Below are 23,848 nucleotides of genomic sequence, written 5' to 3' on the forward strand. Positions count from 1 at the left end.
TAGTCATTCAGGAGCAGGTTGTTCAGTTTCCATGTAGTTGAGCAGTTTTAAGCGAGTTTCTTAATCCTGAGTTCTAGTTTGATTGCACTGTGGTCTGAGAGACAGTTTGTTATAATTTCTATTCTTTTACATTTGCTGAGGAGTGCTTTACTTCCAACTATGTGGTCAGTTTTGGAATAAGTGTGATGTAGTGTTGAGAAGAATGTATATTCCGTTGATTTGGGGCGGAGAGTTCTGTAGATATCTATTAGGTATGCTTGGTGGAGAGCTGAGTTCAATTCCTGCATATCCTTGTTAACTTTCTGTCTCGTTGATCTAATGTCAACAGGGGGGTGTTAAAGACTCCCATTATTGTGTGGGAGTCTAAGTCTCTTTGTAGGTCTCTAAGGACTTGCTTTATGAATATGGGTGCTCCTGTATTGGGTGCATATATATTTAGGATAGTTAGCTCTTCTAATTGCATTGAACCCTTTACCATTATGTAATGGCCTTCTTTGTCTCTATTGCTCTTTGTTGGTTTAAAGTCTGTTTCATCAGAGACTAGGATTGCAACCCGCTTTTTTGTTTGTTTTCCATTTGCTTGGTAGATCTTCCTCCATCCCTTTATTTTGAGTCTATGTGTGTCTCTGCAGGTGAGATGGGTCTCCTGAATACAGCACACTGATGGGTCTTGACTCTTTATCCAATTTGCCAGTCTGTGTCTTTTAATTGGGGCATTTATCCCATTTACATTTAAGGTTAATATTGTAATTTGATCCTGTCATTATGATGTTAGCTGGTTATTTTGCTGGTTAGTTGATGCAGTTTCTGCCTAGCATTGATGGTCTTTACAATTTGGCATGTTTTTGTAGTGGCTGATACCGGTTGTTCCTTTCCATGTTTAGTGCTTCCTTCAGGAGCTCTTGTAAGGCAGGCCTGGTGGCGACAAAATCTCTCAGCATTTGTTTGTCTGTAAAGGATTTTATTTCTCCTTCACTTATGAAGCTTAGCTTGGCTGGATATGAAATTCTGGGCTGAAAATTCTTTTGAGAATGTTGAGTCGGGCACGGTGGCTCACACCTGTAATCCCAGCACTATGGAAGGCTGAGGTGGGTGGATCATGAGGTCAAGAGATCGAGACCATCCTAGCTAACACAGTGAAACCCCATCTCTACTAAAAATACAAAAAATTAGCTGGGCATGGTGGTGGTGCCTGTAGTCCCAGCTACTCAGGAGGCTGAGGCAGAAGAATGGCATGAACCCCGGAGGCGGATCTTGCAGTGAGCCGACATCATGCCACTGCACTCCAGCCTGGGCAACAGAGCAAGATTCCGTCTCAAAAAAAAAAAAAAAAAAAAAAAGAATGTTGAATATTGGCCCCCAGTCTCTTCTGGCTTGTAGAGTTTCTGCCGAGAGATCCACTGTTAGTCTGATGGGCTTCCCTTTGTGGGTAAGCTGACCTTTCTCTCTGGCTGCCCTTAACATTTTTTCCTTTATTTCAACTTTGGCGAACCTGACAATTATTTGTCTTGGAGTTGCTCTTCTTGAGGAGTATCTTTCTGGTGTTCTCTGTATTTCCTGAATTTGAATGTTGGCCTGCCTTGCTAGGTTGGGGAAGTTCTCCTGGATAATATCCTGAAGAGTGTTTTCCAACTTGGTTCCATTCTCTCCGTCACTTTCAGGTACACCAATCAGACGTAGATTTGGTCTTTTCACATAGTCCTTATTTCTTGAAGGCTTTGTTCATTTCTTTTTACTCTTTTTTCTCTAAACTTCTCACTTCATTTCATTCATTTGATCTTTGATCACTGATACTCTTTCTTCCACTTGATCAAATCAGCTACTGAAGCTTGTGCATGTGTCACGTAGTTCTCTTGCCATGGTTTTCAGCTCCATCAGGTCATTTAAGGTCTTCTCTATGCTGTTTATTCTAGTAAGCCATTCGTCTAATCTTTTTTCAAGGTTTTTAGCTTCTTTGTGATGGGTTGGAACATCCTCCTTCAGTTCAAAGATGTTTATTACTACCCATCGTCTGAAGTCTTCTCTCAACTCGTGAAAGTCATTCTCCATCCAACTTTGTTCCGTTGCTGGCAAGGAGCTGCTTTCCTTTGGAGGAGAAGAGGCACCCTGGTTTTTAGAATTTTCAGCTTTTCTGCTCTGGTTTCTCCCCATCTTTGTGGGTTTTATCTACCTTTGGTCTTTGATGATGGTGACGTAGAGATGGGGCTTTGGTGTGGATGTCCTTTCGTTTGTTAGCTTTCCTTCTAACAGTCAGGACCCTCAGCTGCAGGTCTGTTGGAGTTTGCCTGGGTATCACCAGTGGAGGCTGCAGAACAACAAATATTGCAGAATAGCAAATGTTGCTGCCTGATCCTTCCTCTGGAAGCTTCGTCTCAGAGGGGCACCCGGCCATATGAGGTGTCAGTCAGTCCCTACTGGGAGGTGTTGCCTAGTTAGGCTACTTGGGGGTCAGGGACCCACTTGAGGAGGCAGTCTGTCCATTCTCAGACCTCAAACTCTGTGCTGGGAGAACCACTACTCTCTTCAAAGCTGTCAGACAGGGACGTTTAAGTCTGCAGAAGTTTCTGCTGCCTTTTTTTCAGCTATGCCTTGGCCCCAGAGGTGGGAGTCTACAGAGGCAGGCAGGCCTCCTTGAGCTGTGGTAGGCTCCACCCAGTTTGAGCTTCCCAGCCACTTTACCTACTGAAGCCTCAGCAACGACGGATGCCCCTTGCCCAGCCTCACAGTTTGATCTCAGACTTCTGTGCTAGCAGTGAGCGAGGCTTCGTGGGCACGGGACACTCCGAGCCACGTGTGGGATATAATCTCCTGGTGTGCTGTTTGCTAAGACCATTGGAAAAGCACAGTATTAGGGTAGGAGTGTCCCGATTTTCCACGTACCATCTGTCATGGCTTCCCTTAGCTAGGAAAGGGAATTCCCCAACCCCTTGCATTTCCCGGGTGAGGTGGTGCCCCGCCCTGCTTCGGCTCACTCTCCAAGGGCTGCACCCACTGTCCGACAAGCCCCAGTGAGATGAACCCAGTACCTCAGTTGGAAATGCAGAAAATCACCCATCTTCTGTGTCACTCAAGCTGGGAGCTGTAGACTGGAACTGTTCCTATTTGGCCATCTTGGAACCTCCCTTAAATCCAGAGTCATCTATTTTAACTGCACACTTGGGAATAAAAGACATCTTGGGCTATAGGCCAAGAGCTTTCAGAGAAGATAGCTTACAAATTGTGGGGACACTGGGTATAGAAACATTTACCCCTATGCCTTAAGGAGTAAATAATTCTTTCACTGCTAATTCCAACTATTAACTTGGAACTACAGAAATATAACATTTCATTATACCACAAAACATCTTGTTATTTCTATTTTAGATTCAGGGAATACACCTGCAGATGGGTAGCATAGGTATACTGCATGGTGTTGAAGTTTGGACACTTTTAACTATCCCATTGCCCAAGCAGTGTACACTACACCTGGTAAGTAGTTTTTCAGCGTTTGTCTCCCTTTCTTCTTCCATCTTTTTGGAATTCCCAGTGTTTATTGTTTTCATCTTTGTTTCCATGAGCATCCAATGTTTACCTCCCACATATAAGTGAGAACATGTGGTATTTGTTTTACTGATCTCTGTTAATTGCTTACATTAATGGCCTTCTGCTGCATTCATGTTGTCACAAAGGACATTATTTCATTCTTTTCTGTGACTGCATAGTATTGCAGTCTGTAAGTACCTCATTTTTCTTATCCAATCTAAGATTTATAGGCACCCGTTTCTCCTGAAGTCAGGATGAAGTTGAAACAGAAAGCTGTTTCTCCACAACTTCAACATGTAATTTTTTGACTTATGATAACAGCCATTCTAACTGGTGTGAAATGGTATCATATTGTCATTTTGATTTACATCTCTGATGATTACAGATGTTAAGCATTTTTTGAATGTTTATTGGCAACTCTTACGTCTTCGAGAAGTGTCGACATTTTCTGCTTTGTCAAATTAAATTTCTTAAGATTCGATATATTAATCAGTTGTATGCACTTTGCAAATATTTTATTTCACATTGTAAGGTATCTGTTTCCTTTGTTGATAGTTTCTTTGGCTGTGCAGAAGCTCTTTAGTTTAATTAGATGCAAATTTTTGATTTTTATTGTTGTTGCACTTTTAAGATGTTATTCATAAATTCATTCCAGAGGCCAGTGTCTACAGCAGTCCTTTCTAAATGTTCTGCTAGGATTTGTGTAGCTTGAAGACTCACAGATAAGTTCTTAATCTATCTTGACTTGCATTTTCTATATGGAAAGAGGTAGGAGTCCACTTTTTTCTGCACATAACCAGTTTTCCCTGTACCATTTATTATTATTATTACTTTTGAAACAAAGTCTCACTCTGTCACCCAGGCTGGAGTGCAGTGGCGCCATCTTGGCTCACTGCAATCTCCACCTCCCAGGTTCAAGTGATTCTTCTGCCTCAGCCTCCCGAGTAGCTGGGACTACAGGTGCCTGCTACCACGCCTGGCTAATTTTTGTATTTTTAGTAGACAGGGTTTCACCCTGTTGGCCAGGCTGGCCTCGAACTCCTGAACTTGTGATCCACCAGCCTCAGCCTCCCAAAGTTCTGGGATTACAGGTGTGAGCCACTGCATCCAGCCCCCACTTATTAAATAGGCAGTTATTTTCCCTTTGTTAATTTCTGTGGGCTTTGTGAAAATTAACTTGGTTGTAAAAGTGCAGATTTCAGGGCTTTCTCTTCTCCATTGATCTAAATGTATATTTTCATACCAGAACCATGTAATACTGGTTACTGTAGCTTGTAGTACAATTTTAAATCAGGTAATAGGAGGCCTCTGGTTTTTTTTTTTTTTTTTTTTTTTCTGACGTTGCCTTGACTATTTGGGCTCTTTTATTCTTTCATATAAGTTAGTTTTCTTTGCTGGGTGCGGTGGCTCATGCCTGTAATCCCAGCACTTTGGGAGGCCGCGGCTGGCAGATCACGAGGAGTTTGAGACCAGCCTGGCCAACATGGTGAAACTCTGTCTCTACAAAAATACAAAAATTAGCCAGGCATGATGGCGGGTGCCTACAATCCCCGCTATTTGGGAGGCTGAGGCAGAATTGCTTGAACCTGGAAGACGTAGGTTGCAGTGAGCCCAGATTGTGACACTGTACTCCAGCCTGGGTGACAGTGAGGCTCTGTCTTAAAAAATAATAATTTAATATGGTTCACTTACCATAAACTCTCTAAAATTCTGATTTCTATATTTTCTAGGAAATTTTATATTTGTCACACTTTGGGTAAGAATCTAGCAAGACTCTTTTTCTAACAATATTTTTTCTTTTTACAAAGAAAGAAGCACAACACTAACTGATTTAATCCTCTCGCCTGTGGACACGTATGCCTTTTATCTTAATTAACTGATCTGAAAGTTATATTGATAAGCAAACTCTCCAGTTAAAACCATTTTTTCAGTCCATTAAAAAATACCAAAGTTCTCATCAAAACCCACAAAATACCATGTGAGATGACATGGCATGAAAAAAACAGTGGGATAACTGCAGCCATTAACACAGAAAAAGAAGGGCTATGATGTATACGTGGGTGGAATACACATAAAAAGACAAAGCTTAAGATAATTAGAAAATAAATGAAGCAGAATTTCTTTTTAAATTCAGCAAAATTCAGCTTTGCAGCCTGAAAAAAATAAAATGTCCTCTCCACATGAAGAATCAATGTTATTTGTTTACCTTTGATATTTTCCATCTGACTTGAAGTTTGCAACTTTCACAGGAGTATTTATGCCTTATTATGGAGCATCTGTTATACAGCAAGCACTGTCATGTTTGTTTGCTACATTTATGTATAAAAACATTCTCGACTTATGAAGCTTCCCTAGTACTTACCTGAACAAATCGCCTAATGAATAAATTTACTTATATCCATCACAAAAAGTGAAAAAAAAATAACATACTTTTGAAAAGTAGGCTTATATAGGGTTCTCCAATTAAATGAAATGTTCCAACTAAATAAAATTTAATGCACTAATTTTAGAATTACAGCTAAAAATTATTTTGTGTACATGACTAAGTTTATTTTACTTTGAGGTGGAGTCTTGCTCTGTTGCCCAGGCTGGAGTGCAGTGGCACAATCTTGGCTCACTGTGACCTCTGTCTCCCGGGTTAAAGCTATTCTCCTGCCTCAGCCTCCCAGTAGCTGGGATTACAGGAGCATGCCACCATGCCTAGCTAATTTTTGTTATTTTTGGTAGAGATGAGGTTTCACCATGTTGGCCAGGTTGATCTTGAACTCCTGACCTCAAGTGATCCACCCACCTCGGCCTCCCAAAGTGTTGGGATTACAGGTGTGAGCCACTGCACCCAGCCCATAACTAAATTTCATTAAAATCATTCTTATAATCACAGAGCAGCTCACAAAATGAATACCTCATTAACTATAAAACAACAAATATATATCAGAAACAAGAAAGTTATGGGCCTAGCATGAGTACCAGGCAAGTGAAGACAAGAGAATTTGAATGGCAAGATTCCGAACCATAAGCTGTAAGATTATACAGTAAAATTCAATACAAACCAGAGTATAGATTTGCATTCATTTTTGAGGATTTTTGTTTTCTAAAAAAGTAGACACCTGACCAGGTGTAGTGGCTCACACCTGTAATCCTAGTACTTTGGAAGATTGAGGCAGGTGGATCACCTGAGGTCAGGAGTTCAAGACTAGCCTGACCAAAATGATGAAACCCCATCTGTACTAAAAATACAAAAATTATCTGGGCATGGTGGCCTGCGCCTGTAGTCCTTCCTACTAGGGAGGCTGAAACAGGAGAACTGCTTGAACCCAGGAGGCAGAGTTACAGTGAGCGGAGGTCACACCACTGCACTCCAGCCTAGGCAACAGAGTGAGATTCTGTCTCCAAAAAAAAAAAAAAAGAAAGAAAAGAAAATTAGACACCTTATTAAAATGATGTCTTGTTCCAATATTATTCTGAAAATAGTTACAAACTCATACTACTCAAACACACTTAATCCATAATCTTCTTACACCTAAGGTTTATATTTAGACTAATAGATGTGTATATTTAACTCTATGTAAATCAAAACTAAAAGCCTGTATCTGTTTGCAAGTAGAGAGGCCACATATTCAAAGAAAAATATACAAGAAATTATTTTTATTTATTCAGGACTCAGAAATGTGTAAATTTTATACTTGTATATAATTTTTATTATAAAAATAACCCTGTAGTCAATAACAATCGTATATTTTTAAAAAAACTAAAACTGTACAATTGAACTGTTCATAATACAAAAAATAAATTCTAAAGGTGATGGATACCTCATTTACCCTAATGTGATTATTACATATTGTATGCCTCTTATCAGAATATGCCATATATAACATAAATATTATATGCCTGAAAAAACTAACAAAAGTAAATTTAAATGGGAAAAAATAAATAAAAATTTTACCTACAGAAACAACATTCCTTATTTGCAGTTTAAAGCCACTGGAAAAAAGATTAGCACTACAGATGTTAGCGCATTCTTTTACCAAATAGTGTATTGTTACCACCATTTATTTTATTTACTTATTTATTTTTTGAGAGGGAGTCTCACTTTGTCACCTAGGACGGAGTGCCATGGCATGATCTCGGCTCACCGCAACCTCTGCTTCCCGGGTTCAAGTGATTCTCCTGCCTCAGCCTCCCGAGTAGCTGGGATTACAGGCATGCGCCACCATGCCTGGCTAATTTTGTATTTTTAGTAGAGATGGCGTTTCTCCATGTTGGTCAGGCTGGTCTTGAACTCCCCACCTCAGGTGATCCACCCACCTCTGCCTCCCAAAGTGCTGGGATTACAGGCGTGAGCCACCGTGCCCGGCCTTGTTACCACCTTTTACCTACACCCTTGAGTACGGTGGACTAGGTTAAAGTAAGTGGAATAATGTGACTTGATTGAATGCACAATATTTAAGCTGTTAAAAATGTTGAATTAAGAAATTAAGTTCACACATAATCTAAAATTTTTAACATGTACTGCATTTTTTTCATAAAAGTACAATTAGTAAAATAATATACTAATTTATTTTTAATTTTAACTAAAACTAAAAATTTGTCTCTCAATATAATGCAGAACATTACTCGGAATACCTACCTCATGCATCACTCAGTACTGTAAGCGAATCACAAAGAACCTCTTTACTTAGATTTTCATCACGCATTTTAATGTCCTTACTCTTTCATAGAAGAGGTCATAAATGCTCACCTAATAAAAAATAATCTCTCATATCTTTTGGTCACATGCTTTCACATATGAATACAATAGGAATAAAGAAACAACATCAGGCAGGCGCAGTGGCTAACACCTGTAATTCCAGCATTGCGGGAGGCCAAGCTGGGAAGATCACCTAAAGTCTCGAGTTCGAGACCAGCCTGGCCAACATGGCAAAACCCTGGCTCTATTAAAAATACAAAATTTAGCCAGGCATGGTGGTTTGCGCCTGTAATCCCAGCTACTTGGGAGGCTGAGGCAGAAGAATCACTTGAACCCTGGAGACAGAGGTTGCAGTAAGCTGAGATCGTGCCACTGTACTCCAGCCTGGGGGGTGACAGAGCAAGACTCCATCTAAAAAAAAAAAGAAGAAAAAGAAAAACTAATTTCTTTAGCATGAAGTAATTTGAGAGTTAATTACAACATTAACACAAAGTAATTTGAGTTAATTACAACATTATTTGTATGAAGTAATTTGAGAGTTATTTACTTTAAAAAAAATCTGTAATCTTTCTAAAAAAAAGTATACTTGTAACTCTCCAAAAAATCTTCTACTCTTTTAAAGTTATAAACAAATAATTTTTCTACCAAGTTTAGTTTTGGATTACTTTCTAAACTCAGAACTCTGATTCAGTGTAAAGTCTGAAGTGTCATTGCCTTATATATTTCTAATGTAAATTCTCTGATATTTACATAGACTTACCATTGAATTAAATATTTTTTTCTATTTACTGTATATGCAAAAATATTTTAATATGAACTCTCTGGAATTTTCTAACCTGTAGTTTTTGAATAAATGTTTTTTTCTAAATTTATTACATTTACACGGTTTTTCTTCGATATAAATTCTCTGATGTTGAACAAAGTTTGAGCAATTGCCTCAGGGTTTGCTCTAATACAGAATGAATACAACAAGATCTGTGTTACAAGTAAAGTTACCACAACTTCGTTTATATTTGTAATGTTTGTCTTCAAAATAAATCCTCTTCAGCACTTTAAATGCTTATTTTCTGAACTCTTTTGACAGTAATTGCACTTTTAATGCTATTAAGCATAAACTCTAATGTTGAATAAGATGTGCGCAGATATTAATCACTTTTTTACTTTCTTTATATTTGTACATTTGTTCTCAAGTATAAAGGCTTTCCTGTGCAATAAGGTTTGAGCATTGTGTAAGTTTTGCCACACTGTTCATTCACACTTGTAGAAGTTTTCTCCAGAATGAATTACCTTACCTACAATCCAGTGTGATAACCATTTAAAGGCTTTGTCACATTCATATTTCTATTATTTCTCACCAGCACAATTTCTTTTATATTTGGAAATGTTTGCAATGTTGTCACAAGCATTGTTACAACTTTCAGGTTTGTAGAGTTTCTCTCCAGTATGAATCATCTTATGTCTGTTAAGAATAGAGGAGTTGTTAAAGGCTTTGCCACATTCTTCACACTTGTAGGGTTTCTCTCCAGCATGAATCATCTTATGTGTAGTAAGGTGTGAGGACTGGTTAAAAGCTTTGCCACATTCTTCACATTTGTAGGGCTTCTCTCCAGTATGAATTACCTTATGTTTAGAAAGAGTTGAGGACTGGTTAAAAGCTTTGCCACATTCTTCACATTTGTAGGGTTTCTCTCCAGTATGAATTATCTTATGTGTAGTAAGTTGTGACGATAGGTTAAAAGCTTTGCCACATTCTTCACATTTGTAGGGCTTCTCTCCAGTATGAATTCTCTTATGTGTAGTAAGGTGTGAGAACCGGCTAAAGGCTTTGCTACATACTTCACATTTGTAGAACTTCTCTCCAGCATGAATTCTCTTATGTGTAGTAAGGGTTGAGGATTGTTTAAAAGCTTTGCCACATTCTTCACACTTGTAGGGTTTCTCTCCAGAATGAATTATCTTATGTGTAGTAAGGTGGGATAACCGGCTAAAGGCCTTACCACATTCTTCACATTTGTAGAATTTCTCTCCAGTATGAATTATCTTATGTGTAGTAAGGGTTGAGGACTGGCTAAAAGCTTTGCCACATTCTTCACATTTGTAAGGTTTCTCTCCAGCATGAATTATCTTATGTGCAGTAAGGGTTGAGGACTGGCTAAAAGCTCTGCCACATTCTTCACATTTGTACGGTTTCTCTCCAGTATGAATTCTCTTATGTGTAGTAAGGTTTGCAGATTGGTTAAAAGCTTTGCCACACTCCTCACATTTGTAGAGTTTCTTTCCAGTATGAATTATGTGTAGTAAGGTGTGAGAGCTGGTTAAAGGCTTTTCCACACTGTTCACATTTGTAGGGTTTCTTTCCAGTATGAATTCTTTTATGTGTAGAAAGGTTTGAGGCCTCATTATAGGCTTTCCCACATTCTTTACATTTGTAGGGTTTCTCTCCACTATGAATTCTTTTATGTTGAGCTAAGTGTGAAAGCATGCAAAATGACTTTTCACATTCTTTACATTTGAAAGATTTCTTTCCAGTATGTCTTATCTTATGTCTGTTTGAATTTGAAAATTTATGAAAGACTTTCACATATTTGTCACATTGAATATTTTGTTCTGGGTAGTCGTCAAACACTGGTTAAGTCCATTGTAACATTCTTTGTGCACCTTACACTCATCCATACTTTTACGGTATTTTCTTAACTGTAAATTTTCACATCCACATTTTTTATATCTTCTCAGTACCACTTTTTGGAAATAATTTTTTTTGCCCTGCTTTGGCCAAAGGTCTTGGGCAAAATAAGAACATACAACTGAAAGAAATAAAAATAATAAATTACTTCACTTACTGACTCAGATGAATGTACTTTACAAATCTAACCTATAAAATTATACAAACTACATCACAAGATGTTACAGCAAAATATTACACGCTCTAACATTTTCACATATAAAAGCATACAGAACAAATTACATTTCTGAAAAATTAAAGTAAGTTAAGTGTGTGCAGTGCCCCAGGTGAGCCCAATGCAAAGAGTCACATAGAAGAAAGAAAAATCTGTTACATTTACCCAATGCAGATCTTCCTGCTTCCCTATATAACATAGTGACTTTAGAAATAAATTGCCAACTCCTGGTTTCATTTTTAAAAGACAAGTAAAATAATGGCTTATACATCTTTATTTCTCAATGGCAGGGGCTTTTACACTGGTTCCTGTGTCTCATTGCATAAAAGTTCTGAAAGAAATAGTGGTATTCTTTCAAATGACAGTTTGAGGCTGCTGAGATGAAAGGTAAGGTACCAAAACAGATATATAGACCAATGGAACAGAATAGAGACCTCAGAAATAACACCACACATCTACAACCATCTGATCTTTGACAAACCTGACAAAACACAAGAAATGGGGAAAGGATTCCCTATTTAATAAATGGTACTGGGAAAACTGGCTAGCCATATGTAGAAAGCTGAAACTGGATCCCTTCCTTACACCTTATACAAAAATTAATTCAAGATGGATTAAAGACTTAAATATTAGACCTAAAACCATAAAAACCCTAGAGGAAAACCTAGGCAATACCATTCAGGACATAGGTATGGGCAAGGACTTCACGACTAAAACACCAAAAGCAATGGCAACAAAAGCCGAAATTGACAAATAGGATCTAATTAAACTAAAGAGCTTCTGCACGGCAAAAGAAACTACCACCAGAATGAACAGGCAACCTACAGAATGGGAGAAAATCTATGCAATCTACCCATCTGACAAAGGGCAAACATCCAGAATCTACAAAGAACTTAAACAAATTTACAAGAAAAAAACTAACAACCCCATCAAAAAGTGAGCAAAGGATGTGAACAGACACTTCTCAAAAGAAGACATTTATGCAGCCAACAGACACATGGAAAAATGCTCATCATCACTGGCCATCCGAGAAATGCAAATCAAAACCACAATGAGATACCATCTCATGCCAGTTAGAATGGTGATCATTAAAAAGTCAGGAGACAACAGGTGCTGGAGAGGATGTGGAGAAATAGAATCGCTTTTACACTGTTGGTGGGACTGTAAACTAGTTCAACCATTGTGGAAGACAGTGTTATGATTCCTCAAGGATCTAGAACTAGAAATACCATTTGACCCAGCCATCCCATTACTGGGTATATACCCAAAGGGTTATAAATCATGCTACTATAAGGACACATGCACACGTGTATTTATTGCGGCACTATTCACAATAGCAAAGACTTGGAACCAACCCAAATGTCCATCAATGATAGAATGGATTAAGAAAATGTGGCATGTATACACTACAGAATACTATGCATTCATGAAAAAGGATGAGTTCATGTCCTTTGCAGGGACATGGATGAAGCTGGAAACCATCATTCTGAGCACACTATCACAAGGACAGAAAACCAAACACCGCATGTTCTCACTCATAGGTGGGAATTGAGCAATGAGAATACCTGGACACAGGGCGGGGAACATCACACAACAGGGCCTGTCGGGGTATGAGGGGCTGGGGGAAGGATAGCATTAACCCATGGCACATGTATACCTATGTAACATAACTGCACGCTGGGCACATGTACCCTAGGACTTAAAGTATAATGAAATAAGAAAGGTAAGTTTTACAGCAGCAGAAAGACTGTGGTACTACAGACAGGAAACAATTATAGCAAGTGATTATTGGTTATTAAGAAGGAGTTTGGTGGCTCAAACCTGTAATCCTAGCACTTTGGGGGGCCAAGGTGGGAGGATCAACTGAGGTCAGGAGTTTGAGACCAAGCCTGGGCAACATAGTGAAACCCTGTCTCTACTAAAAATACAAAAGTAGCTGAGCATGGGGTCACATCCCTGTAATCCCAGCTAAGTGGGAAGCTGAGACCAGATAATCACTTGTACCAGAGAAGTGGAGGCTGCAGTGGGCTGAGACCATGCCATTGCACTGCAGCCTGGGTGACAGGAGCAAAACTCTGTTTCAAAAAAAAAAAAAGAAGAGAAACACAAATAAACTCCTCTGACTAAAAACTAAACACAAAATTTTAGACAAGGCAGATCCTAAGAACATGTTTGAGAGACTCCCAGAATCTCTAGCCAAGATAATTGTTTTCAGACTATGTCAGAAAAAAACACATTTTAAAGACTGTGACAGGTAGCTTTTTTTGATGTCCAAATCTCATTCCAAGATTACAATGTATACAAAACAGGGCAATATAATTTCATCAAAAATACCGTATAAACTTCAGAAAGAAACCATAAAAAAGATGTACACATTTTAAACACTAATAAGTTGAATAATATCCAATGAGTGAAACAGGAACACAGTCCACTGTAGAAAGTCACAAAAATGAGAATAAAAACAAGAATATCAAAATATTTAAAAAAAAACAATTTGGTGGTAAAAAGTAGAAAAATAAACAACTGGAAAATCCTAAAAGAAAAATGATGTAAAAATGAAGTTCAACAAACAAATTAGGATACACACACAGATATTTAAACAAATACATATTAAGCACATTTTCAAAAATCACAGACAAGAAGAAAGTCTTAGGAGCTGCAAGGTAAAAGTAATGTGTCATTTACAAACATAGTCTTATGATATTACCAGTGAATTGTCAACAAAAATTTTGCAGATCAGAAAGATACTGTGTGACACAAAGTCCTGAGGAAAAAAAAAAAAAAAAAGCTATCAAGTTGAGAATAATACCATCAACAAATCTGTCCTGCCACATAAAAAGAAAAAACCTTCCAAAACAACCAAATTCTGAAAAAGTATATTAGCAGTGCATATGCCCTACATATAAAAGATGATGAAAGCAGTTCCTTAAACTGAAAGTAAAAGTATTAAAAAAAAAACACATAATCATATAAAAATACATTATTTTCCAGGAAAGATATGCACATACATAAAAACAGAATCTTGTGGCATTATCATAATGGTGCAGAAAACATTTTAAATGATCTCTAAATTTTGAAAAATAAAAGCACAGAAATTATAAACATCTGTTAATGAATATACAATGTAAAAACATAATTAGCAACATCAAAGACAAATTTCAGGGCAGATGTAATGAGGAAGATTTTTTTATTCAACTGAGATTTATTTTATACCAAATTAAAACTATACTGTTGTTTCTTATAGAAGTTTTATGGAACCCCCAAGGTGCCACCAAAAAAAAAATCTGTACAAATATACAAAAGTGAATTAGAAATAAGTAAAAGCATCAATATAAAAATCAAAAAGACACAAAGAGACAAAATGAGAAACAAAGATGCAAGAATCAAATAAAATAATTAAAAATGTAACAGTCCGTCTTTATCAATTATTTAAATGTATATATAAAATTAACTTTCAAATTGAGATATACTTTCAACAGATTAAAAATTTTAAAAACCAAGATCCAACTTTTTTTTCTACAAGAGTCAGTAGAGATCTAATGATAAAAAACACTAAAAGGGGCAAGATGGAAGAATACATTTCATGCAAATATTAATCAAATGAGAGCAGAAGAAATCAAGATAGTATTATGTAAGCTACATCTTAAGTCAAAAACTATCATATTTTACAAAATGTACTTGAAGTTAAAACTCCAAGGAGACAAAAAAGGACATTAAAACTTACAGATTTAGGCTGGGCATGGTGGCTCATGCCTGTAATCCCAGCACTTTGGGAGGTTGAGGCAGGTGGATCACTTGAGGTCAGGAGTTCGAGACTGGCCTGGCCAACATGGTGAAACCCTGACTCTACTAAAAATACAAAAATTAGCCGGGCATGGTGGTGGGCACCTGTAATCCTAGCTACTCGGGAGGCTGAGGCAGGAGAATCACTTGAACCTAGGAGGCAGAGGTTGCAGTGAGCCGAGATCACACCACTGCACTCCACCCTGGGACACAGAGTGAGACTCTGTCTCAAAAACAACAACAACAAAAAAAACCACTTCAGATTTACTCACTGGGAACCTATGACAAATCTGTATACACGTCTGTGTGTGTGTGTGTGTGTGTGTGTGTGTGTGTGTGTATCTCACATTAGGGCTCCAAACATATAAAGCAAACATTGACAGAATAACAGAGACACATAGAGAGCAACATAATTATAGTAGGATATTTTGACACTGCACTTTCCGTAATAAAAATTAAATGAGAATATTAGTAAGGGAATAGAGGACTTCCAGGCAGTGTAAGACAATTATTTCTAACAGAGGTATAGAAAACACTCCTCAACACCAGGACACACATGGTTCTCAATAGCTAATACAACATTTTCCTTGATAGACCTCCTCTTATTACAAAAAAAAAGAAAATTAAGTCTTACCAAATTTTTTAAAACTGAAATTTTATAAATTACTTTCTATCACCAAAATGAAATGAGTATACAAAGAGAAAAAAAATCTGAAAAATTAACAAATATATAGAAATTAAACAACACACTCTTGAGCATGCTCTTGTGAAAGGCTGAAAAAGGTAATACTGTAAAGATGTCCATCCTGCTCAATGCAATCTACAGATTTAATGCAATGTTTTTCAAATTTCTCACTGCATTTTTGAAGAAACAGAAACAGCAATCCCTCGAGTATACAGAACCTCTACATACAATAAAGTACCCAAAAATATTAAAAACAAAACAAAACAATGTTGGAGGCATTACAGTTCCTGATTTCAAAACACAAAGCTACAGAATTAAAACAATTTGGTATGAGTATAAAGGTGAAAAAGTAGACTAATAAAATAGAATGCAGCACATATATAAACTCTCACATATATGGTCACATGAAGAGTCATTTGCACACCCACATTTATTTTAGCATTGTTACTAAAAGCCAGTAGGTAAAAGCAAGGCAAATTTCGGTCACCAAATCGTTCAGCAGATATAATTTGAAATACAAAAATGCCAAAATATTACTCAGTTTGAAAAAAAGCAGGAAATATTCTAACAACTATAAAGGTAAATCTTGATGACTTTATGCAAAATAAAATGAGCCAGCCACAAACAGATTTTATGAGATATATAAAGCAGTTATACTCTTAGAAACAGAAAACAGAATGGTATTTGAAAAGTGCCAGGAAATGGGAAAAATTGGCAGTTGTTTAATGTGTATTGTAAAATTTCTAGAAATCTTTTATAAAATAATGTAAATACACTTAACATGCCTGAAATGTACAGTGTTTTTGAGTCAGGGTCTCACTCTGTCACCCAAGCTGGGGTGCATGGCACAATTACAGCTCACTGCAGCCTCAAACTTCCAGGTTCAAGTAATCCTCCCTCCTCAATCTCCCAAGTAGACAGGACCACTTCACCATGTCTGGCTAAGTTTTAAAATGCTTTACAGAGATGAGGTTTCCATATGTCTTCCAGGATGTTCTCAAGCTTTTGGGCTCAGTCTTCCTGCCTTGGCCTCCCAAAATCCGGGGATTACAGACGTGAACCACCACCATGACTGGCCATGAAATGTACATTTAAATAGATTTAAGATGGTAAATTTTAGGTTATATGTTTGTACAATTGTTTTTTAGAAGAATAACTGAAGAAGATCCAGAATTATAAATCTTTCCAAAAATTACCGTCAAGTCACAAAAGTGTTTCCCTCACACATAGGAAATATGTTTATTATTAAACACAAGGTGAAAATAAGACTATTTCCATGACTACTCATTTAGACAAGATAAAGCCACCATTAAAAATCAGCCAAGAAAAAATATATACAAGATTAGCCATAACCAAAATTGGGGTCATATTTATAGATAAAAACACACACACATATAATCAGATTGTAATAGAGATAAGGCTGATTTATCTCTTAAACCACACACCGACTTACATGTAAAAACAGAATTGCAAATTGTCTAAAACTGTAAAACCAAAAAACACAATAAACTTATGTTAAGAAACCTACACTGAAAAAATGCATTAATATGAAACTAAAAAATAATAATAAATGTTTACTCATAAAATCTGGTATGTAACTTGATGCAGCATTAACAAAGAATTTGTGTAGATAACTGGAATATTTTACTGTAACTGTGTACTCATTGAAGGTGGCTATTTTGAATCATTGGCATGCACTGTAATGCAGTAAAAGTTTCAGATAAAATGCAGTATAATCATAAACAGAAGACTCTAATGACAAACTGATAAATAAGCATTTTAACAAATAAGATCCTTTCTAAGTTTTAAATATATGCTATTCTTACACAAAATAAAACTGCTGTAATCCAAATTTAGAAGCAAAAAATAGCCTTACATTGCTAAATAAAGAAAAAATGTATCTATTTTGCAGAATATGGTCAGGGCCTCTGATAAATAAAACAAATATTTGGGAAGAAATTATGTCATATTTTAGGTACTAGCTGACAAAAGTGAGTGAAAATCCTGTAATCGTTTTTTGCCTGTCTATATTTGTCTGTCTACTAATTACCTAATCCACTTCAGACATAACATGTAAATTTTAGTATATTGTCCTAAATGTCTAAATCTAAAACTACTGACAAAATTGAAATAGAAAATAGAAAGTAAAAATGTACAGGAAGAGTGACATCACTAAGATGGAAAAATAAATGGTGCCTTATTTGCTTATTTTCTGACAGCAAGAAAATTCATCAGCCTGACAAAAATGCCTTTATGAGAGAAACAGGAATCATGACTCAAACCTGTAATGAGAAATGCTTTAGGACAGAACTTCAAGATCAACCTGGGTTATGTAGCAAGAACCCATCTCCAAAATAAGTGCCCTTAAAGAGCTTTGAGATCTACGGAGGGAGCTGTGAAACTCTGCTAATGCCCAAGATTGAGGAATATTCTCTTCAGAAGGCAGGCTTTCATTCAGGTGGCAAACTACAGGACCCCTGTTCTTGGCTACAGACCAGAAAATGGCCCACCAAACTTGGTCCCACTGAGAATTCTGAACTTACCCTGCAATCATCCCAAACTCCTCCCAGCCACAGTCTGGGAGAGGTCTTGCCCTTTCAGAGGCCTGGAGAGAGACACCCCTTTATAGCCACGCAGCAGGCCTGCAGACCTTGGCCATTACTGTGGTCCCTGAAGCAGTTCCATGACTCAGTTTTATCACCCTGAGCCACAGTTCATGGCAATTTCTGCCTATGTAGAAACCCACACAGTGACCTTGGGAAATCCTCTCTGGTTTTCAGTGAAAGCCAAACTCATCTACATCCTAATATAAAGCCTACCATATGCAGACCCAAGTGCAGAAATCTGCCCTAGCGTCTGCCCTACAGAGCAAAGTCCTGAAGGATACTCACTCTGTCCAAAAATAAAATGGGAATTACAACTACCTAAGCCCCTTGTAACAAGCCAACTAAAGGTGGACCCTAATGCAGACCCAGCAGCCTTTGTAAACAAGCTACCTACCCCTCTCCACTACAAACCCATAGGACATCCCATCACCCTGGGGGCTCAACAAAAGATCTTCACTTTCTGAAACCAATTTATAAAAACTTGAAGAGGGCCAGGCGCGGTGGCTCACGCCTGTAATCCTAGAACTTTGGGAGGCCAAGGCGGGTGGATCACCAGGTCAGGAGTTCAAGACCAGCCTGGCCAACATGGTGAAACCCCATCTCTACTAAAAATATAAAAATTAGCCAGGCATGGTGGCACGCACCTGTAGTCCCAGCTACTCGGGAGGCAGAGGCAGGAGAATCACTTGAACCTGGGAGGTGGAGGTTGCAGTGAGCCGAGGCCACGCCACTGCACTCCAGTCTCAGCGACAGAGTGAGACGCTGTCTCAAAAAAAAAAAAAAAAGAAAAACTTGAAGAGGTGTTTGCTCCTTCAAACTCACAGACACCAATGCAAAAGTTTATTATGCCCATTCTCAACGCTTCTATTTTAACACAGCACTGGAAGTATGTGGAATAAGTAAAAAAAAAAAAAAAAAAAAAAAAAAAAAAAAAATTTAAGTCACTGAAATTGAAGACAAATAAGTAAAAAGTTGCTTTTTGTAGATCATTTGATCTTGTATATAGAAAACCATAAACAGTACATTTAAAACCTAAGTAAAGTAATAATTACACTCAATAATTTAGCAAAATAGAAAATTAACATACAAGTGTAAGTTATGGTTCCATACACTTTAGACAAACTATCTGACAAAAAAGAGACAGAAAGCAATCTTATTTACAATAGCACTAAAATAATAAATTTCTGAGAACAAATTTAACCAAGGAGCTTAAATATCTTTCAAATAAAAGATACATCAATAAAAAAAATTGGAGAAGACAAAAATAAATTTAAAAACATTTCATGTCTATTGATTGAAAGAATTTTTTTTTTTTGAGATGGAGTTTCACTCTTGTTGCCCACATTGGAGTGTAGTGGTGCAATCTCAGCTCACTGCAACCTCTGCCTACCAGGTTCAAGTGATTCTTCCGCCTCAGCCTCCCAAGTAGCTGGAATTACAGGCGCCTGTCACCACGCCTGACTAATTTTTTGTATTTTTAGTAGAGACAGGGTTTCATCATGTTGGCCAGGCTGGTCTCAAACTCCTGACCTCAGGTGATCCGCCTGCCTCGGCCTCCCAAAGTGCAGGGATTACAGGCATGAGCCACCATGCCTGGCTGAAAGAATATTATTAAAGTGCCGTGTTATCTACAGTGCTCTCTAGATTCAATAAATTCTCTATCAAAATTCCAGTATTTTTTTTTTACAGCAATAGAAAATACAATTCTCAGTCAGGCACGGTGGGTCACGCCTGTAATCCTAGCACTCTGGGAGGCCGAGGTGGGCGGATCACGAGGTCTAGGAGTTCGAGACCAGCCTGGCCAATATGGTGACACCCCATCTCTACTAAAAATATAAAAATTAGTCAGGGATGGTGGCTCGCGCCTGTATTCCCAGGTACTCAGGAGGCTGAGGCAGAAGAATCGCTTGAACCCAGGAGGCAGAGGTTGCAGTTAGCCGAGATGATGACACTGCACTCCAGCCTGGGTGACAGAGTGAGACTCTATCTCAAAAAAAAAAAAAAAAGAAAGAGAAAAAGAAAATACAATTCTCACATAGACTTACAATCAACTTTGAATAGCCAAAGCAATCTTGAAAAAAAAAGGACAAAGCAGAAGAACATCATACTTTATAATTTCAAACTATACTTCAAGACTATAATAAGACAGAATGCAATGTGCAGAAAAATTAGCAATAAAGAAACCAATGGAACAGAAACCACTGCTCTCACACATTTAGGACATGATGTAAAAACAGAACTTGAAAAACAGTTTAACATAGAGTTTCTCAAAATTATGCAGATTATCTATGTGTTTTCAAAAACAATGAAAAAGCAGTCAGATTTCACAGTCTCTTATGTGCCATGAAGAGGGCTGTCTTGGCTGTCACTGTAAACTTGAAGAAGATCACCAAAGGGAAAGTAAAATCTTTAGAGATTTTAAAAATATAAGACAGAAGATGCTTCTATGTGAAAGCAAAATTTAAAAAATTCAGGCTTCCCAGAAACTATTTCCTTTGGAACACAGATTTCAAATCATTTTAAGGACTGGCTTTTTTTTTTCTTCTACTTTGGAGCTCTCATCTGTGTCGTCTGTTGTATTCACTTTCACTCTCACCTACCTGGGGGTTCAGCTACCATCTCATGTCTCTTCACATTCCAAGGTTCTTTTCCTTGCTCCAGACAGGTGATCAGGTCTGGCTTAGAGGCAGCAATACCTGTTTTATTACAAATAACATGAATCTTGCTCATATTCTCCAATTACCAATTTAGTAGTGTGTTCAGAAAAAAGGATGTAATAGAATATTCTAGTACATTGATTCCAAAATACTAATACACAACAAAAAATTTTAAATATTTAGGAAATATTTTAGTTTTGTAAGTTCTTAATTTCACTACCTGATACTACTAAATCAAAAACTGGTAGTGGCAATTAGATTTTAAGATGTGGGCAACAGTATGTTATGCCACTAAATTTCTAAAATTAACACTAATCTAGAGTGAAGAACACAGATCAGCTCAGGAGTGTGGAAAGTTCAGGTCAAAATGAAACATCTTGAAATTCTTTTCTACATAGACAAATCTTGAAGTTAAAAACAAAAAACAAAAAACAGAGATCTGAAAGCATAAATTACCAAAAACCATTCTACAAAAAAGAGAAATAAAATTTATAGGGTATATTAGGGAATTGTATATTGAAGTTATCCTCACCCATGAAGACCAGGTTTCTGTAGTTCTCTAACATCACATTCCTATATAAATTCTGCTGTGCAGTGTCCAGGCATTGCCACTCCTCCAGAGAGAATTCTATGGCCACATCCCTAAATGTCAACACTCCCTGAAAAACATACAAACACACATACATATTTACCAAGTGGCCATGAACAGAATTTTTAATTTGACTCAAGGTAAAACAAGAGTAAAGAGAACTGGTTCTTACTTATAGGAGTGACTGATATATTTAATAAATAACTTTCAGCACAGAAGTATTCTCTAATGCATTCTCTAACTCTGAGAAAAGAGAGTGGCATAAGATCCACAACATCGAGGTATAGATGATACTTTTTTGGATGATGAAGTATAAAATTGAGGGCATTAACACTAACATGTACATTTTTGAGTGCTACATTTACATCATACAGAATAAGTTGTGTAAATTTTTCAGATGGAAAAGACATATTCAGTTAGAAAATACTGCTCACATGTTAATGTGTACAATAAACTGGAGATCTTGTTAATGCAGATTATTTTTTCAGAAAATCTGGGCTGGGAGCGATGGCTCACGCCTGTAATCCCAGCACTTTGGGAGGCTAAGGCGGGTGGATCACGAGGTCAGGAGACCGAGACTATCCTGGCTAACACGGTGAAACCCTGTCTCTACTAAAAATACAAAAAATTAGCCGGGCGTGGAGGCGAGAGCCTGTAGTCCCAGCTACTCGGGAGGCTGAGGCAGGAGAATGGCATGAACCCCAGAGGCGGAGCTTGCAGTGAGCTGAAATCGCACCACTGCACTCCAGCCTGGGTGACAGAGCGAGACTCCGTCTCAAAAAAAAAAAAAGAAAAGAAAATTTGGAATAAAATCTGAGTTTCTGAATCTCTAACAAGCTCACCAGTAATGCCCATGTTTTTGGTCCAAGAAAACTATTTTGTCAAACATCCAGTAAGTGGAAGAGCCTGTGTGTTTTTCAGTTTTTCTGGCCTGTAAACAATGAGAGCTTTCATTTTCCAAAGACAGATAAATGCAAAGAAAACCTAAGAAAGGTCAGCTGCCAGATTAAATGTGATTGTTTATGCACATCTGCTGAATAAAGATACTCAATAATGAAGAGAAAAATAATGAACTCTATAGAAAAAATAAATCTGTCAGAGTTCATTAACCAAGTGAGTTATTAACATCGACTGCATGAAGATAAATTTTTATGATGTGCTGATGCACACAGAAGGACACGGCATCACTGCTATGGTATCTCCCAGCCAAAAGTAAATTATAGACTGAATTTAATCATAAAGAAACATTGGTTTTATGCAAAGTTCCAGATACTGATATCTGCCATGTTCTGTAAATTTTAATAGTGATTTTAAGTAGTCTTTCTTTCACACCCTAAAGAGCAAGTATCTCCTAATAATTTCTTTTTTCAAAACTGTCTGGGTAATAAATGCCATCCCATTTAAGTAAGCATTTTCTTAATCCTGTTCTGCATAGAGTTAATGGAGAACAGAGATGGAACCTCAACATTACATGCTCTCCATCTTTACTAAGGACTCCAGCTTTTCCCCAATAGGAATATTCAGTATCCACCCTTTCCATGTTCCACAGCCAGGAAAGAAACCTTCTTAATATTGCAGTTCATAAATTCATGGTGAGAATTCTTTATGACGTGTAAGAAGCCATGATGTTGAGAATGTAAAGAAGACTCTGGTATATAGGAAAGAAATATTTTTCAGACACCCTTGACTAGTATAAGAACTAAAAAGTAGTTAAAACAAACTCATTAGGAAGAAAAAGCACATGTAGAAAAGTAAAGCTTTGCAAGTACTGAACACATGGCATTCTAGGACACAGAGTGGACACAGCTCTTCATCTGAGACACGCTTAGCTTAAAAAAAAAAAAATTTTTAGGGGCAGAGCAAAGATGGCCAACTAGAAGCAGCGGTGATCAGAGGCGCCCACCGAAAAGAACCATAATGGCCTGTGAATCCTGCACTGGCACCTGAGGTATCCAGGTTCTCTCATCAGAACTGACTAGGCAGCTGGCATGACCCACGGAGAGGAAGAAAGAGCAGTGTGGTGCAGCAACCCACCTGAGAGCCACATGGGGCAGGGGAGCCCCCACCCGCTAGCCAAGGGAGACGGTGAATGAATATGCTACTTAGCCGACAAAACCATGCTTTTTCCATGGAACTGTGCAACCCATAGACTGAAAGATTTCACTCGTGAACCCATGCCACCAGGGCCTAGGATCCCAACCCCAGAGCTGTGCAGATTCTCAACAACCTCTCAGCTAAAATCTCTTTAAGCCTGCTGAGTTCCCAGGGGAGGGGTGACCAGCACCACAGCTGTGGCTGCCTGCTAAGCCATTTGAGCTCCCTGGGGAGGGGCAGCAACCAGCACTGGGACTGACAGCTGCCTAACACACTAGGCTCCCTGGGCAGGGGAAGTGCAGCAGCCATCTCTACAGCTCCTGGCAGG

At 37.8% G+C, this 23,848-nt stretch overlaps 2 protein-coding genes across 2 annotated transcripts in view; both read right to left on the reverse strand.

Annotated features, from left to right (window-relative positions):
- Positions 1 to 20,876, reverse strand: part of LOC100990474 (large ribosomal subunit protein eL34-like) — a 34,157-nt gene extending 13,281 nt beyond the window's left edge. The window contains exon 1 of the mRNA XM_055104412.2: positions 20,781 to 20,876. The gene's annotated coding sequence lies outside the window, so the exon portion shown is untranslated. The remainder of the gene's footprint in view (positions 1 to 20,780) is intronic.
- LOC103783563 (zinc finger protein 492) overlaps positions 7,194 to 23,848 on the reverse strand; it is a 193,251-nt gene continuing 176,596 nt past the window's right edge. The window contains 5 exon segments of the mRNA XM_063600091.1: positions 7,194 to 10,499; positions 10,501 to 10,801; positions 10,804 to 11,013; positions 20,781 to 20,876; positions 21,370 to 21,496. Coding sequence (XP_063456161.1) covers positions 9,554 to 10,499; positions 10,501 to 10,801; positions 10,804 to 11,013; positions 20,781 to 20,876; positions 21,370 to 21,496 — 1,680 coding nt within the window. The 3' untranslated portion in view covers positions 7,194 to 9,553.

This window comes from Pan paniscus, chromosome 20 (genome assembly GCF_029289425.2).
Source record: "Pan paniscus chromosome 20, NHGRI_mPanPan1-v2.0_pri, whole genome shotgun sequence".
NCBI lineage: Eukaryota > Metazoa > Chordata > Mammalia > Primates > Hominidae > Pan > Pan paniscus.